The sequence below is a fragment of the Grus americana genome, chromosome 4, assembly GCF_028858705.1.
Source record: "Grus americana isolate bGruAme1 chromosome 4, bGruAme1.mat, whole genome shotgun sequence".
Taxonomy (NCBI): domain Eukaryota; kingdom Metazoa; phylum Chordata; class Aves; order Gruiformes; family Gruidae; genus Grus; species Grus americana.
Genome location: NC_072855.1, coordinates 79026813 through 79043865, shown reverse-complemented (window position 1 = coordinate 79043865; position 17053 = coordinate 79026813). Strand labels below are relative to the sequence as shown.

At 40.0% G+C, this 17053-nt stretch overlaps 1 protein-coding gene across 5 annotated transcripts in view; it reads left to right on the top strand.

Annotated features, from left to right (window-relative positions):
- The window catches only part of UGT8 (UDP glycosyltransferase 8), a 44703-nt gene that overhangs the window by 2064 nt on the left and 25586 nt on the right, over positions 1-17053 (top strand). For all 5 annotated transcript variants that reach the window (XM_054825453.1, XM_054825455.1, XM_054825456.1 and 2 more), the window contains exon 2: positions 16099-16922. In XM_054825453.1, the coding sequence (XP_054681428.1) occupies positions 16101-16922 (822 nt within the window). In that variant the 5' untranslated portion in view covers positions 16099-16100. The remainder of the gene's footprint in view (positions 1-16098; positions 16923-17053) is intronic.

Genomic DNA, 17053 nt, shown 5'->3' with positions numbered 1-17053 from the left:
ACAGCAGTGGGTAACTTCAGTAGCAGAGATCCTTGAAGGTCTTGTCCCCCCACCCTCCCCAGCAAACACCTTGCAAGTATTTTTGTTTTTCATGTTATGACTAGTTGACTTAGTTTTGGGAATAATTCACGTAATATCATTTGTTTCTACACATTTATTTGAAAAATTGTCTTGGTTACATTTCCTATCTGAAGCTGCCTGTCTGGTTTTCCAAGCAATTATCACACAAGGTCACTTACGTATTTTAGCTGAGCTAGTTTTATAGCACCAACACAACACAGTATGCAATTAACCTTTACTTCACTTTTCCTTGTTTTTGTTCTTTTGTTTCGGTCATTGATCCAGGCTGAACACTGGATACTGCAGTGACTGTTTTTTTCAAAACTACTAACCAGCTCACAGTAGAGTCTTACACGCTTTCAGACAGCTTTCATGCTATTGTGAAAATACTTTTGTTGAGATACAAGGAAATGAGTACTAAATGCTTGCAGTTTACTTTTGACTTTTGGGCAACATTTGCCATCAACACAAGCTCTTTGGGGGAAGCAAAGACAATAAAATCATTTACTTGTTGTCCTATGTGTCTATTAAGTATAAAGACTCTAAGGTGAGAATAGTGTTTGAGTATTTTGTAAATGCCCTTTACGTTTTTATATTCTTGGAGTTCTCTAAGCAGTTGGGTTGTTCTGAAGCAGGATTTGGATGGAGAAACCTATGGGACTAACCAGGGCTCAAGGACAGGGCATCTGGGACGATCCCCATGTCTTCCTTCTGTGCAGGGTGGTGTCACCAGAGCCCTCTCCTTGCCTGGGTGAGTGGAGCGCAGGGCAGCTGACTCACTAAGGAAGCGTAACAAACCGGTGGATTGGTTTTATATGCTGGTGGCAACTTCCGCTTAGTGAATGATTACTAGCTGTTGTGGTTCCTTGGCAGTCATTGCAGCTACAGTTTGGGCTTGGCCTCTGATCAAGGTGGGAATCTGTCATAACTCCAGATTGGTACCCTGTGATAAACTTAGCTGGTTTAGTTATCATTTAGAGAAATTGAAGGCAGTCAGAACTACCATGTTCATGAAATTTTAATGCCGTAGTTATCATATCTAAAACACTTTAGAGGTTGTTAGCCAAATCAGCCCTTTGGAGCGATAACTGCGTTAGTCGGGTCACTTGGAGGAACTGTGTCGGGTTAGTAAATGAATGCCAGCGGTGCTGTGGATTGTGACAACATGATTTAATTAGTTTGTAAAGAAAAAGCCTGTCATAACTCTCTGCCGTAGATAATTTGCTACGGACTGACCTGGTTGATTTCTAGCAACATGTTTTATTTCCAGGAATGGGGGGGGGGAAATCACATTTATCAGGGTCTTCTCTGTGTGGTAGGTGTGCTACTATATGTGCAGACGCTGGGTGAGAAGGTACTGTGGTAAGCCTTGTCATCCATAAAACAATGCCACTGAGCATAGGTTTGTTTATGGCCTTTTCTGTACCTGTTGAGACTTGTACAGAGGATGTGTTTTGCTGCAACACTCCTTCTACCACTTCAAAAATATTTTGCAATTAATTATACTAATAGCTGTAACAACAATGCTTATCCTGACTTGATTATTTTCTAATTGACCTTGCTGGGCATGAACTACATTATTTCTGACTTGAACTGCTGAGTATTTTATTGCCCGTGCCTGCTTTCCACTTTGGGCTCTCATATTGAAGAGTATTCAAGAGGTGATTACTAAATGAAATACCTTTTCTCTCCAGATCTTAACTGTTAACAGAAACGCTTTTATTTCTATTTCAGTATTAGAGTGGTACTTGAATAGGATTGTTTGAGAAATGCTGGTGCTTTAGAAGCAGTTGAAATCTTTCACCTGCTTTTATTGGGATTTTTATTCTTCAAGACATTTTCAGCATGGGTTTATCTTTTTTGTTTGTTTTGTTTTGGAAAGTATCTTTGGGCTGAAAATTGACATTCTGATACAGTTCAAAGTGTTTGTGAATAGGCATTGTAGAGGGCTCTTCCTGTTTTCCAGGAAGTAAAATACACTGGAACCATTTAATATAATTCTCTGTCCTGAAATGTGTGGGGTTTTTTCCATTTGTTCCCCCAGGACAACTATGCTTGGAGTGGATTTCCAAGACTTGTGACAAAAAAATTCTTGAATCCTTTGATGAAGCGGCTCTAGTGTTTTATGACATTTGGGGTGTATATATCTTAAATGCTCAGTGTGTGAGGTCCTGTTAATACTCCTTGTAGGGAAGAAGTCTTTAAATTTTCTGCAGCTTTGTAAAGAAAGCCTCTTAGGAATGGATTACCACTATTTTTCATTGCAAGTCCCTTAAAATATTATTCTTCACAATGTTTTATCATCTAATAGGAGAAGAATTTTCAGCTCTCCTTTTTGCTATTACGTGATCACAATATGCTACTGTTGAATTATTTTTTTATTTTGCTGATTACATGAAAGATTTTTGTGCTACAGGTCTTGACTTGGAGCCAGCATGTTGGAGTACTAGTGAGTCCTTTCTTTTGGAATTTTTTGAAATTGTTAGCTTTTAACTTAGAATTCTGCGTGTGTTCTTAATTCTTAAATACGGGAAGAGTTGATATTACCTCTGGTTTCATGGAGTAACTTAATTGTTTAGCTGTTAGAAACGGTATACCTAATTGACTGTACCTGGGACTAAGGGACACTTACTATATACCTGCTAAGTCTTGAACTCTTTGATCAGTAGATCATTTTTTAGCTGCTAGTCCAGTTCAAAAAGTTTTTTCATATGTGAAGAAGTGATGGTAAATGGAAAAAATACTACCAAACTTTGCATTTTTACAAACTGTAAATGTAACAGTTATGACTTAAGGACCTTGAAAGACAATGTAGAGAACTGTTTTCTAAATTTTACAGTTCAGAGTTGCAGAAAGAAGTTATAACCTGAGTTGTTAGGATAATTTTTCTTAGGTAGCACAGTCGTCATGCACGCGATTTGATTTGTGTAGGGGATCAAGTATAGCTTCTTAGCTCTATGCTGTTCGTTCCTCCTATGAATGGATGGTTCAGCTTCACGAGAGAAGTGACTTAAGACTACTTTTCCTTCCTACTCAATAACCGAAGGAAGAGTTAATGGGGAATCTTGAGTCAGCTTCAGATTCTGAATTGAGTTGGAAATGAGCCTTGATGGCCTGGTGAAACATTATGCTTTTTAAAAAAATCAAAGCAAAAGATCATGAAGGTTATTTCTCAGTGTATTTAAGGGGATAAAAAAAGTGGAAGACCTTCTGAGTTCCCTAGTTTAAGGTACTATATTCCATTAGACAAAGTGTTTTCACCCATACGTCAACACTAGTCTTTAAAAAAGTTACTTCGTACACTGTTGCACATGAGGATTGAGTACATAGCATTGAGCACATAGCAGTGGCGCAATCTTCAGACCTTAAATTCTGAAATTCAAGGCCTCAGTTGTAAAGATACTGATTAAAATGCAATTACATATGCTGAATTCGGTGATTTTTCTTTTCCTCTCCTACCGTTCCCAAGTTGGAAGTTATTTGACTTAAGTCAAATGAATAAGGTTTTGTAATTTAATGCCAAGAATACCGATTCATAAATTAAAGGTATTTTAAAAAGAATTGGAAAAACTTTCAACAAAAGTACTAGCATGAAAAAAAACCACAACCCAATACTCATGTGTTCTTACTTACTTGCCCTTAACTTTCTTCTCAGATCATTGTTGTTCTCCCAATTCAACGTTTAAAATGAGAAATTCTCAAATTTGGAGAGAAGTTGGGTATTTCCTAGTTGACGCTACGAACAGGATCAAAGATGCATATCTCTCAGAATGAAATCTGGGTTAGGAACAGGAATTTTGGCCTGAATACTCCTTTAAACATTTGAATAATTGATGCACAGCTTGCTTTTGAGGTAAAGCTGTCACCTAGCAGCGTAGCGGGATGTGCTTTCTGCAATGGGCTGTGCCTGGAGAGGGAAATCCGCTCTTTGAATGCGGTTGTATGTCTCTCCCCTTGACTATGCCTGTCCTTCAACCAACTGAGAATGCAGGTTTAGTTATTAACTTGAATCTGGTTTGTTTCATGGAAAATAATGTGTTCTCTCCTCCCACTGCAGTTTGTTTAAATATTTTTGTTTGAGATGAAACATGGGAAATAGACATAGGAATAACAATGCAAAGGTAGGAGATGTTCTGCTGAATACATGAACGTTTCTGCTGGAAATTCTGTAATGAAATATTCTTTCAAGTGAGTGCTTAATTTGGTTTCTTCCTTCTCACTTTAACAGCTGCTACAGAGCTGCAGTTGTAGTCTGTTGTATCTGTTTCAGATGAATAAGAGTTAATGCTTTTTTTTAAATGGGATTCTCATTAGAGAATGTGGATGCTGTATGCAAGTAGTTAAAAGTTTATTTTGTAAGTTTGCTTGGGAAGCCAGTTCTGTCAACTTATAAGAAACAGGTGCTGAAAAGTATGCTTTTTTAATAGCATGGGTGTGCTGAGATCTTGAACTTGGACCTTGGTAGCAATGTCTTTCTCAAGAGCATTCTTGACTAGGAGGTTGCCATCAGCGAAGAGCTTGCGGATAAGGTTTGTCATGGGCAGCACTCAGGATAGAGCAATTCCTGCCCCTGCAGGAATTACCCTTGGGGTGTGAAAGGGTTAACCAACTCTGGTGCCTACAGAGTCAGTAGGTCATAAATGTTGGCTAGAAGGGTCTCTGGAGGGTCTTCTACCAATTTCCACTCAATATAGAACTGTTGGCAACATAGATCAGGTCAGCTGTGGCGCTCTTTTGTCCAAGTTCTGGATACCTCCAAGGAAATTTCTGTGTATTTTAAAATCTTTATACAGCTACTGAAAAGAAAGCCCAGTCTTTTACCCTTACAAGGTGCAGATTACACTCCAGTAGAAGGTCCCTGAGTTGGTTTCTGTCCCCTCTCACTCTGGTAGGTGATGTGGTCTTGCTCTTAAAATCAGTTTGAGGATTAAACTATGTGGGGAGAAAAGCTGTTACATGCAAGACTTTTTATCCTTATTCTATCAACTGAGTTCTATAGGAGGTAGTTCAAAGCAGACACTACAAAACACAAATCTGAAACCAAAAGACAATAATTTCCTTTAAAAAACCTTGAAAAAAATTTCAAAATGAAACGTAATGATGAACAGCCTGAACAAGCTGAATGTTGTTGGGAGTATGTGTTGTTGCTGCATACAGTTGTAGGGAATTTATTTTAAATGAGTTGAATAAGAGCAAAGTATTATTAAATCAAGTATTTAAACTTTATTCAAAGTTGTATTTCCCATTGTAGAAACAAGCCTCCTATAGTTTCCCTTGTGATTCTGTTTGTGTGGCTTGTTAAAATGTAGTTATTTGCTATAGGATGAAGTCAGAAACTGAACAAAGAAATAATTGAGTGCTTCTAGGTGTCATGTGATGGCGTGACCAGGGAGAGCTTGTACCAAGCTGAAGCTAGCTGTAGTGAAAAGAAGCATCCCCTCAATCAATTATTAAAGATAAAGTAAAATAGCAGTAAAATGTGTTTAAGTTTAAAATTGATGTTGTTTCAGATCCTGAAGCTCATTTACGTACATGCTTGTATGATGGTAGCCTATAACTAGAGGCTGCATTTGTTGCACCAACGTACTAAGCTTGCTCCACAGTTGTGCTCTGCAATTTCTTCCAGCCCCTTCTTTGGAGAGTAATTTTATCAAAGGAGAATCTGTCACTGATGCAAATATTTAAAATCAGGCAGGGTTGTGGGGTTTTTCCTTTTTTTTTTTTACTTCATTCAGCCAGTATTTCAACTGGTCTTTTGATACCAGTGTGAAAGAAAAGGCTTCCTGGGCAGCTTTGACCCCTCAGTGGAGGCATCTTTGTCTCCATCAGCTGCTGTGGCACTCGTCCTCTCTGCAGGTAGAAGTCTTTCTTCTTTTTCTTTCTGCACTTATTCCTGTAGCTCTTGACTGTGCAGCATGAAAGATACCGTGAGAGCCTCTTCAGAGCAATGCAGTGCCACACAGCAGGAGCAGAGCCAATGGTTTGTGAGCCAGTCAATAACATCTTAAACAGCACTGGTGTCTCTAGGAATTGTGAAGTAACCTCTCAGCTTCTCTGTTAATACTCCCACCCCCTCATGTCACAACATTATTTCTGGTTGCTTGCTTTCTGGTGCAAAATGGACAGAGAAGGTTGTGAAACATCGCTTTCAGATCTTGGTACTTGGAGGAGAGGTCTCCAGAAGTTGAGAGGACTCTGTCAAGGGACTTGTATCTTGGTGCTAAAATCCTGTGTCTTCTGCGAATTCACAATATCTGTGAGGAAGATGTGTAACTTGTCAGAAAATATTCTCACGTTGTTTGAGATAAGCTAGACAGATTTCTCTGCAAGGAATACGTGTCTCAAATAGATGGCTTTGTCTACGTAGTCAACATTTATCTTTCCAAGGTGCTGGGGGTGAAGTAACCGTGGGCACAAGGAGAAGACCTGTGTAACAGGCTGTGCCAATGTGGAGAAATCTGAGTTGCTTGCACGTTGAGTCAGGTTGCCTTGGGTTGAAGGTGCATAGGTTTTGGAGCAGGCTCTTCACTTCTCGGGTTTCTGCAGTGTGCTTCCTTTCTGTCCTGAGGTCCAGGATGGCACAGCGGCTCCGTTGCAGCACGGTGTGCTTACATGGTCAGCTTTGCTCTGGTGCAGGGCCTGAAATAAGAAGCAGAGCTCGACCTCAGCTGACGCTGATGTGTCTTGGTGCCATCTTCCCCCCCTCTCCCTGTTCTGCAGCTGCGGAGGTGCTGGGGCCAGGAGCCTGTTCTGGTCCTGCTTTGGACCTAGGTCAGCAGCGGAAAGGATGGGGGTTTTCTTCATGTGGTGCTTCTAGGCCTGGCTAAGCCTTGCAGAAGAATTTGCAACAGTGTGTGGTTTGACCAAAACATTGTCAGGTAGATGAGTATTTGCAAATGCTAATCCCCGCTACGTAGGGTGGAAGGCTTATAGATTATATGGATCTTAAAATACCCTGTTTGAATTGCCCAGTGCGCAGCAGGACAAAAGAGAACTTGCTGCTCTTGCCCTTTTGACTTGGGTTATTAACATATATTCTTGAGGTATTTTGAATTAACTAGCTTGTCTGGTAGGCCTATGAACATTAGTGTTTCATTGGATGTAAAACTTTATGATGATGCAGTTAGCCGGACTGAATTTTGACAATGGATACTGGTACAATAGTGACATCCAATAAAGTATATATTTTTAACTGAATACTGTCTGCTCAGTTCTAGAGCATATAGAGTGTTAAGAAATGTAAGTTATGTGAAGGGGAATGTGCCTTTTCCCTGTTCTAACATACTTCATGTTATGAAAACATTTAATCTAGACTTTAATCCTTTAACATCAGGTAAATATCTTCTTGACTGATGCTGTCAATACTGCAGTATTATCATCCTGAAGTATGTGGGCTTTGCCATGGATTATAAGTGACTTCATTTAAAAGATTGAATATATTACTGTTAATAACTTCAGAAATCTTGTACAAATTTAGACTCTATTCATGGAATAAAGGCAAACTTTGTAAATCTTTATTTTTAGATATAATCAATCTTTTCAGAAGTTTAGGATTGTTTTCCATAACCATGAGGACTCATTTAATGTCATTCTTTCAGAAAACCAGTGGCAAAGTGCTAGCAAGAATGTTGTACCTTGGTCACTTGGTACAAATTCATCTTAATGGGACATCATGCCTTGCATAAGAGTTCTATTCCCAAAGATCTATCTGCTAGCATATCTACTGAAAATATTTTGTGTACTGGCTGTAAAACCTGTATTTGAAGGAGAAGTACCCCTTCTCTTCTACCTTGCTACCTTTTGAGCAAGGATTTTTAAAATTGTTTTTCTACAACTCTTGACTACAAAAGCTTAGGCAAAAATCCTTCAGTGTTTGTTAAAACCTGTTACACAAATAAGAAGTTGTTACTGAAAGGGGTTTCGTAAATTGCATATCCTTTTGACTCCCTTTGCTGTTTGCATAACTGGCACAGTAAGTCTCTGACAGATGATTACAGCAACATTGTAATGCCTATAAATCTTCTTTTTTATCTGTAGATGGGACATTCTTGTACTCACTGAAATCCTTCAGGCATTGGATAGAAGGATGTAGTTAAAAAACTGTACAAAGTAAATGCAAAAGCCTGCCCTTGTTTATGTGCACATGATTTCTTCCTAATAACTTCCATTAATTTCTTAATTTGGTTGAAATAGGAGCCTGTAGTTACAAGCTAAATCTTACCACTTATCTTAAAACATTGCAACACAAAATAACGATCATAGCATGTGCTACCTCAGCAATTAGTAACAAGATGTGTGATAGGAAAAAACCCAAGAAGGTAAGTCCAAAGGTTGTGCCATACCTGTTATCAGAGTCTCCTCCTAGATAATGTAATGGCTTTCTGCTCCAAGGCTCTCTGCATTCATGCTTTTCTGATGCTTTCATCTGTTTTACAGCACGTGGGTTGCTTAGTAGCAACTGCTTCCTAATCTTTAACTGCAGTTTGCTGCCTGAAGTCAGCTTACGGGGCTGACTTACTTTAATGCTCCTAAAGGATTATGGCCTAGTATTTCCTGTTACCCATGGAATATGTACAGTACAGCAAGCAGTATTATAGATTAAGAACATGTCTTACAATTGCCAGCTTAAAGGGTTTAGGAGTCAAGTTGTACTTTTAGCTGGAAGAATGTAGTCTTTTACTGTTGTCTGTTATGCCACTAATTAAAATCTTCCTGTGTCTGTGATAATTTGATCATCCTCTGAGATTTGCTGTTACACATAATTTGATCAGTGCATTTCCTCACTTAGGCAGCCCTTCCTTACTCTAGTGCTTGGCCAAGAAAGGTATTAAATCTTAAAGGAAATGTTTTGAGGGGAACTTGAAATATTATTTGTGTTGTGTCAAGAGATGTCTTGGAGGATGTCACAAGTAGAAAGATCGATCTCTTTTCTGTTCACTCTTCCCCAATTTTGAATCTATGCACTGTATTCATGCTTGTGTGTATGTAGGTATTTTTGTCTCTAATATCAGCTGCTTGTGTCTGGCTGATACAGTTAAGATTTGGTTTGGGTGCATGTATTATTATCACTGAATCATCCTGTAAGCAGTGTTAGAGAACCTTTTATTTGTCTTGGAATATTTTCTTCCTCTTTCAGCTTTATACTTCAGTATAAAGTGCTTTTTGTTTAGTTGTTCCTTGCTATCTTAGGCTTGATAAAATGCTTTGCCTATAGGGCCTTTGGTCATGCAACTAGTGTTGTAGGGCTTGGTTCTGTGTTTAACTGAAACGTTTACAAGCCTGTGAAGGCTGGATACCATGCTTTATCTGTAAAACTGTGTTTAATAACAGCTAAAGCAAACAGATTTGCACATGGGGATTTTGAGTAGGCAGGGCAGAACTGGGGCTCCAATTAATCGGGTAACACAGGTAATGCATCAGGTAACAATCTGAAATCTGTGCTCACTTCTTTCTCCTCTTTAATGCTTCCTTTTTATTAAGAGTGGCAGTAAACCATAGCCAGTAGCTGCTTGTGTGCTTTTCAGAGGGAGTTTGTAGTGCTTTCGGTAAACCGGTTGTCTTTCATTCACAACCTAGCTCAGCACTTTTTTACCATACTTTTGACCATGTGCCTCTTTACAGCTACAATACATACAGTGCCTTTATTTCTTTTAAGATAGTATCTGTTTACTTGTGGTAAATGCTGCTGTTGGGTATAGTAAGGTGAGATTGGCTGCTGAGGTGACACTGCACTGCTTATGGTTCTGGTTTTTTTGACCTTGACAGAGATACGAGCAGGTGGCCTAACTGACTTGGGGAACAAAAAGCAACCGGCTCTGTGGCAGCCTGGGCTGGAGCCCACTCTGGGCAGTTGCAAGATCCACTCTCCCTATGTGGAAACTACATCAGATTTGCACCTTGTATTAAAAATTTAGTTGCTGATAAAATATACCTTCTTTTGTCCAAAAAAGTTTTCCTGTTTTTTCTACCTTTTGTTCCAATGCTTCTGTGGTTCTATGAACTGGCCTAGATGACTAATGTGAAATTTTGGAGAGTTTACAGCTCTAAAAGCAGGGGTTTTATTCTCCCTTCTAAAATACTTCATTTTGTGTAGTGAACTGATAGAAAAGAGGGTGATACGGGTGAGCAAGATTAAGTAATGAACGTGCACGTTACCAGAACTTTGGCAGTCTGTAGTATGCATGGTTTGCTGAAATGCGTACAGCTCTAAAATTTCCTACCTTTTTGATAATTATACTCCTGTGATGCACATCGTTAGCTTTCCATTTCAGCATAGTTGCTTCACTGCTACTTGGCACCCATGCTTGGGTTTGCAGAGGTGGAAGTCTGGTTGGTAAGCCTGCTCCTTTTAATGTGCAGTGGTATCTGTTAAATTGTAATGAGTAATTTGAACTCTTTGGGTAAGGTGAGAGCTAGAAATATTGCTGCTTTGCTGTCAGTACAGCACTGCTCTTTGATATGAAGGACACTGTTCTATGCATAGGTCCTGGGCTTCTGACCAAACTGCCCAGGTAAGCTTAACAAACCTTAGCAAATCTAAAGAAAGGCTGAAAGGAAGGGAAGAACTTTAAAAAGCTAACATAGCATCACTGAAGTCAATCTCCGTAACACCTTATTTGTTGCTTTAGAAGTCAGGAGTGCTACGTGTTACTAGTGAATATCATTATGGTATGTGTGTGTAAGAACTGTTTACTTTCTGGAGTAGTGATAAATATTTGTGCAGTTTGAATTCAAGCTGTGCTGCATATGGAGGTACTTGAGAGCCTCTTTTGCTTCTAGATCTCATTACAATGGAGGAAAACGCTGACAATGGTATTGCTGGCTTGAAAATGGTTATTTCTGAGATTCAGAAGTAGTAGGTAGGCAGCCAGTGGTATAAAGCAGAAAGAACTAAACATGCCTGGAAGTTCTAATTACGGAGTGATTAGCAGATTATTAAGGATTGGCAGTAAATCTAATATTTGGTATGTATTCCAGTACTGTAATTGACTGTTAAATTATTAATTGGAACAATTTAAAAACCTTTTTTAAGATTGAAACATAACTGTAGTATTAGTTCAGTTTTATATTATTAATTTGAACATTCAGACTTTTTAATTTAATTTACATTTATATAAATGTCACTCAGTTTCTTTCTACACTTTCAAGTATCAGCCCTTTGAACAATGGGGAGAAGGATCCTCCCCCTTATTTTTTTAGCTCTGAAAATTGCCAGTCTCTGTATAGTCATACTTCATTTTCCAGATCCTGTTTGGTCTTTCTGGGTGAATGGAAAAATACTACTTTAAAAAAATATATATAAATCAGGATTTAGAACTGTTTTGGTCAGCTGAAAACATCCCTCCAGCAGTCTTCTGTGGATGTGCTTGGTTTTCTGTAACACTTCAAAAGTCGTACTTTCTCTTTCATTTAAAACAAACCACATGTAGGTCATTAACTTCATGAGAAGCCATTGGAATAGGTTTAATGTTTAACCTCTTGGTATTTATTTAATATTTAACTTCTTCTTGCAGCACTCCAATGGGTGAACTCTTTGCAGTCCACAGTTGGTTTCACTCATATAAAGCCACTCTGCATCTTTTTTTTTCTTGGCCCTACTACTGCTTTTAGGGCTTTTTGGCTGAAAGTAGTAATGGCTTCAATTCAGTGATAATTTTTGGGGAGTGTTTGGTGGTGGTTTTTTGTTTTAGAAAATCTGGATTTGTCTTTTCACTTTGTATTATAAAAGGAAGCTATATACAAGCTCAGACAGCAAACCCATCTTATTTAAGAGGCAAATCCTAAGCAGAAGGACTTAAGATAGTTAACACACAACCATTTTCTACCTGTCTTGGAGAAGTGTCGTCCTCTGGCTTTGGGTTTTCTTTTCCTCCTTTCTGTCAGGATACCTGATGGTTTTTTTCATGCTCCTGGTACTCAAAAACAGAAAGCAATTGCATCGGATGTTGATTCTTTTTACTTATGTTTGGCAAATGATTTATTCTGGAAGTTCACTGCTGGAATATGGCTGGAAGTTAGTGGGAAGAGTCCCTGTGCTCTGCTTTTGGATTAGCTGGCTTCCAGCTGAGTACCACCTCATAATTTCCCTGACCCCTGTAAAGCCCCCTCTGCCTGGGCACTGCTCACTTGTTTTGGAGATGAGCTGAATCCGAAATTCCTGCTAAAATTGGCAAACCTCCACAGCACTCCCTGTCTCGGCGGAAATACTAATGTGCTGGAGGAGTTAATTGCTGAAGATAGTTGGAGTAAAGGGGCATCCAGGGCTGAGCTTGCCTAGTCGTGTGTTGTAGCCCTGCTGATGGCACTGAGCACCTGCCTCTCCCCCTCCCAGTTTGCCAAATGGGAATTATGCTTGTGGTTAATTGACTTAAAGTGCTGTTACATGTTGCCCTCCTGCTTCTATCTGGCCAGAGAATGAAATTATAAGGCTTCATCCCACAGTTCCTGCCAAAAGTTCAATATAAGGTCAATGTTGTTTTTCCTAGTAAAAATGTCACTTGATCAGCATTTCTCTAATAGCATCATGTGTTTAATATCTCTATAGCTTGGCAGGTCCTATACATATATTTTCCTGTCCCTGTGGAAGATGCTTGCATTGAAAAGGGGAGTTGCCTAATACATTTTTGAGAAGTGATTATTTTTATCAGTGCTGAAGATACTGCAAGCTACAGACTTCTGGCAAAGCGTGTTGTGTCATCTCTTGATGGCGAGAGAGAGGAGAGAAACTGGGTGAATTGTTGGTAGTTAACTGACAGATTTTTCATGTTAGGTAGTGCTTTATAGTACCCTCATGAAGAGTAAAATACCAACGTGGTTCCTGTTTAAAGCGTTGCTGCTGGGTGAGGATAGGAAGCGGTGGGGTGGTACTGTCATCATCCCTGGGAAGTACAGCCATAGTTCCCATGGCTTTTGGTTGCGTGTGCGTAACCCCGGCTGTGGAAAATAAGCCTTAGGGCTAAGGATTGTATCTTCCTGCTCTGTGCTCTGGGCCTGTATTGGGTCAGGAGATCAAAGTATAGCCTGGCATGCTGGCATCTGGCAGCCTTAGGCTCCTGGTACCTTTGATTTATACCGCTGATAGAAACCTTAACTGTTTCTGAGTTTCCCAATCCTACACCTCCATTCATGGTTTTGTAATACTGCTGTTGTTGATGGGAGTAGTAACTTAATACCATGGGAATGCTTATAGCATGGGGAGATGTAATCAGTGTTTTTTCCAAGTTTGATTAATCATTTTTCTTGGATATTTCATTGATGAACCATTATTTACTTATTTTTTTCAAACCACACTTACCTAAGAGTGTTATCTTCTAGTGGGGCCCTGTTGAAGGTAGCTGAGCGTGGCTTGTTGGTACCGATATTGAACGCTATGCCAAGCCTGTGTGCTTCTGCACTTCACAGCCCTTTCCTGTAGCTGGAAACCTGTGAGTGGGAGCAAAGTGGGATGGTGAGTGGGGCTTAGTCCTTTAACAGGAGCTCCTGGGAGGGCAGCTGAGCTCTCTGGGGTGCTGTGGCTTTCTAGGAAGCCTCCAGTGAAAGCAAAGGCCTTGACTAAAAAGGCAATTTGATACTGTAAACTCTCTGGCAGGTCAGACCTCATGCTGGGAGGTAAGCTGTTTCTTGTGTACTAAGAATGCTTTTTCCAACTTCATTGGAGAGTGAATAGGATTGCTGTTTAGTTGATTGAACTGCTACTACTATTTGCTGAGGGTAAGATGTTACAGGGTAGTCTCCAATGCCTTAATTGAAACAGCTTAAAAAACAAATCAGTCTCAGCACCATTGTCATCGACATCAGGAGTATAGTGAAGATCTCCTACGCTACTGGTAATATTTGCAGCAAGTAATTTCCTCCATCTTCCCCTGAAGTGTCACCTCTGTACAACTGAGCTTTGTGGTTAGAAACAGTAAAGCCTCCAAATACTTCCCAGAATGCTATGTCAGCCTGTGAATGTGGTGGTGATGGTGTGGAGATCTCATTCTCCATGTTTCAGTTCGTCATTATTTGCCCATGGGAACCATAAGGTTTTATTCTGCATCTTCATGCTGTGGGCTTTGTCTTAAGAAAGAAAAAAAAACAGAACCCACAAAAAAGTGTATCTGCCCAAATGAATCTTTTTGTGCATATATATGTGTGTGTATGCACACATGACTGCTGGTGAGAAGTCATTTAAAATTGGTAGAGTTGTCTAAGTGATGGTCAGTAAACTCTTAGGCAGTAGGTAACACTTTCTGGAGACAAGTGTGGAGGAAGCTTCAAATCCAGTAAGAAAATTTTCATGTGAGAAACTTGATTTCAATAGTCAATGTACCTTGCAGTGATTTTCCAACTTTACTTGGGCTTGGTGCATGCTTATTAATGTTTCAAAGTCGAGCCACTTGCAGAAGCTGGAGTAGGAGAAAATTTGGACATCTTTCAGAAAGTTTGGTATTATATAGTAGCAATACAAGTATAAGATGCTCTGTTGGTGAGCTGGTAACCCATATAACTTTAAAGAAAAATCTTAGTCCTCAGCAATCTGTTGTAAGAGGGTTGTAAGACTACACTGTAAGGAGACAAGAAGGACTGAGTAGCAGTGCTAGCTGTTTCTGTTGTGCTTTTTTTATAAAGGACACTGCAACAGACTCAGGTTTCCATGTGGTTTGGCTTGGCAGGAGAAGAGAGCAGATTGTTTGGTTTGGCTTGCGCTTGTTTCTCTGTCCTAGGAGGATTAAAGTGACTGAGGAGCTTTCTGACATGCCCTCTCCCTGCTTCTAATGCACTCTGCTTTCGTCTGGTGCATACCATGTTTTATAGGCTTTACTCACCAAAACACGGCAGGGGGAAAGGTATTTTCCCTTTCCCTGGCAGCCTGCTACTGTCAGGAACTGTGTGCGTTTAGGACGGCTGTGGGGTTTTCGGCTAATGCTCGAGTGCATGCTCAAGTGCTGACTTAAGTAGGTTCAGAATCAAGGACTTCTAGAAGTGCTTCAGTGGAAGCTGCAATGTTCACATAAATAGTGCAAACTCCTGTTACTTTACTTGTTCTCCTACACAAAGTATAATTTTGGAAAGCTCAAAGTAGTTCAGTTGGTTTTTATTTGATGGTAGCATCTCCCTGCCAGATTTTGACTTTCTGCTTCTGTATGTCTGATCGGTGTTGATACTAAAGAAAAACATTGCATGAATTTGTCCTTTCAGGATGAAAAAAAAAATCTTTATCTTCTCTATTCCCATTGGCTGATATGAACACTAAATGGCAGAAAATGTTATTCTTAAATCAGAATAGAGAGTTGTAACTTGCAGGGAGCACAGCTTGAAAGCTGTGGGTGACTATCAGACAAGACGTTGTGGTAGAAATGCTCATAACCATGCTAACAGTAGCGTGAAGCTTTCAAACTACTAAATTAAAATAGACATACTAGAAGTTCCAGTTGAGGGGGCAACGCTGAATTGTAATTGTAAGAGTCATCTTCTATCCCATGTGCTTAAAATCACCAGTGTGTTTTTTAGGTCTCATGTAAATAAATACAGGATTTTAGCCTTTGGGTCTTTGAACTTAGGATCTTTCTTATTCAGCTAATATATTACAATGACAACAATGCAGCTGTGCTTTTAGATATAATCCCAAAAGTAGCAGGATCTAGCTTTCAGAGCTGATTTCAAGATCTTCCAGCTGTTGGATGGCATATATAATTTGGAAGCGGTGGACGCGGTATCCCCATGGAGGGTACCAACCTCATTGTCTCAGTTGGTTTTCCTGCCATGTAGTGCAGGTGTCATATCGGTATCTATGTTGGAAGAATTCTCTTGTCTACCCTTAATGCCAGATGGAAAGGGAGGGTGGGGAAGAGACAGATCTCACTAGAAACTGAGCACTACTAAATGCACTCTGAAGCAGCGTGGCTCTCTTGGTCCCCGTGACCACTGCAAAGATATCTTCAGAATAGGGAGATGTAATTAGCTTTTGTGTGACAGCCACATAATAACTTTTTTAAATTCCCAGGTAGCATACAAGCCTGTTTTCCGTTGATGTAATGCTTTTCTTTCTCATTTCAGCTATGAAGCCGTACGCGCCAGCTTTCATTCTCCTGTGGAGCGCTGTCGGGATAGCGAGGGCTGCCAAAATCGTTGTTGTGCCGCCAATTATGTTTGAAAGCCATCTTTATATTTTCAAGACTCTGGCCTCAGCCTTGCATGACCAAGGGCACCAGACAGTGTTTCTCCTCTCTGAGGGCAGAGAGATTCCTCCCTCTAATCACTATAGACTCCAGCGCTACCCAGGGATCTTTAACAGCAGCACCTCAGATGATTTTCTCCAGTCCAAGATGAGGAGTATCTTCTCTGGGAGACTGACAGCCCTCGAACTGTTTGATATCCTGGACCACTATTCCAAGAACTGCGACATGATCGTTGGCAACCAAAACCTCCTGCGTGCTCTGAAACAGGAAAAATTTGACCTGCTCCTTGTAGATCCCAATGAGATGTGTGGATTTGTTATAGCTCATCTTCTAGGGGTTAAATATGCCGTCTTTTCCACTGGCCTCTGGTACCCAGCAGAAGTGGGTGCTCCAGCTCCCCTGTCTTATGTTCCAGAATTTAACTCGCTGCTCACAGATCGCATGAACCTATTTGAGAGGATTAAGAATACTGTGGTTTATCTTATTTCAAGATTTGGAGTCAGTTTTTTGGTTCTGCCAAAATATGAAAGGATAATGCAGAAATACAAGGTTCTGCCAGAACGGTCCATGTATGACTTGGTTCATGGATCCAGCCTGTGGATGCTTTGTACTGATATAGCACTGGAGTTTCCAAGACCTACGCTACCCAACGTTGTTTATGTGGGAGGAATCCTAACCAAACCGGCTAGCCCTCTGCCAGAAGTAAGGTTTGCTGAGCTTTACAGTAATTTCTGTGCTATGTGGTTGACCTTGTGTCATGAGAGGCAGTTTTTAAGCAGTGAATTTCAAATGGGATCTAGTTGTTGCTTGTTAATCTATTTTTGTTGTTTCTT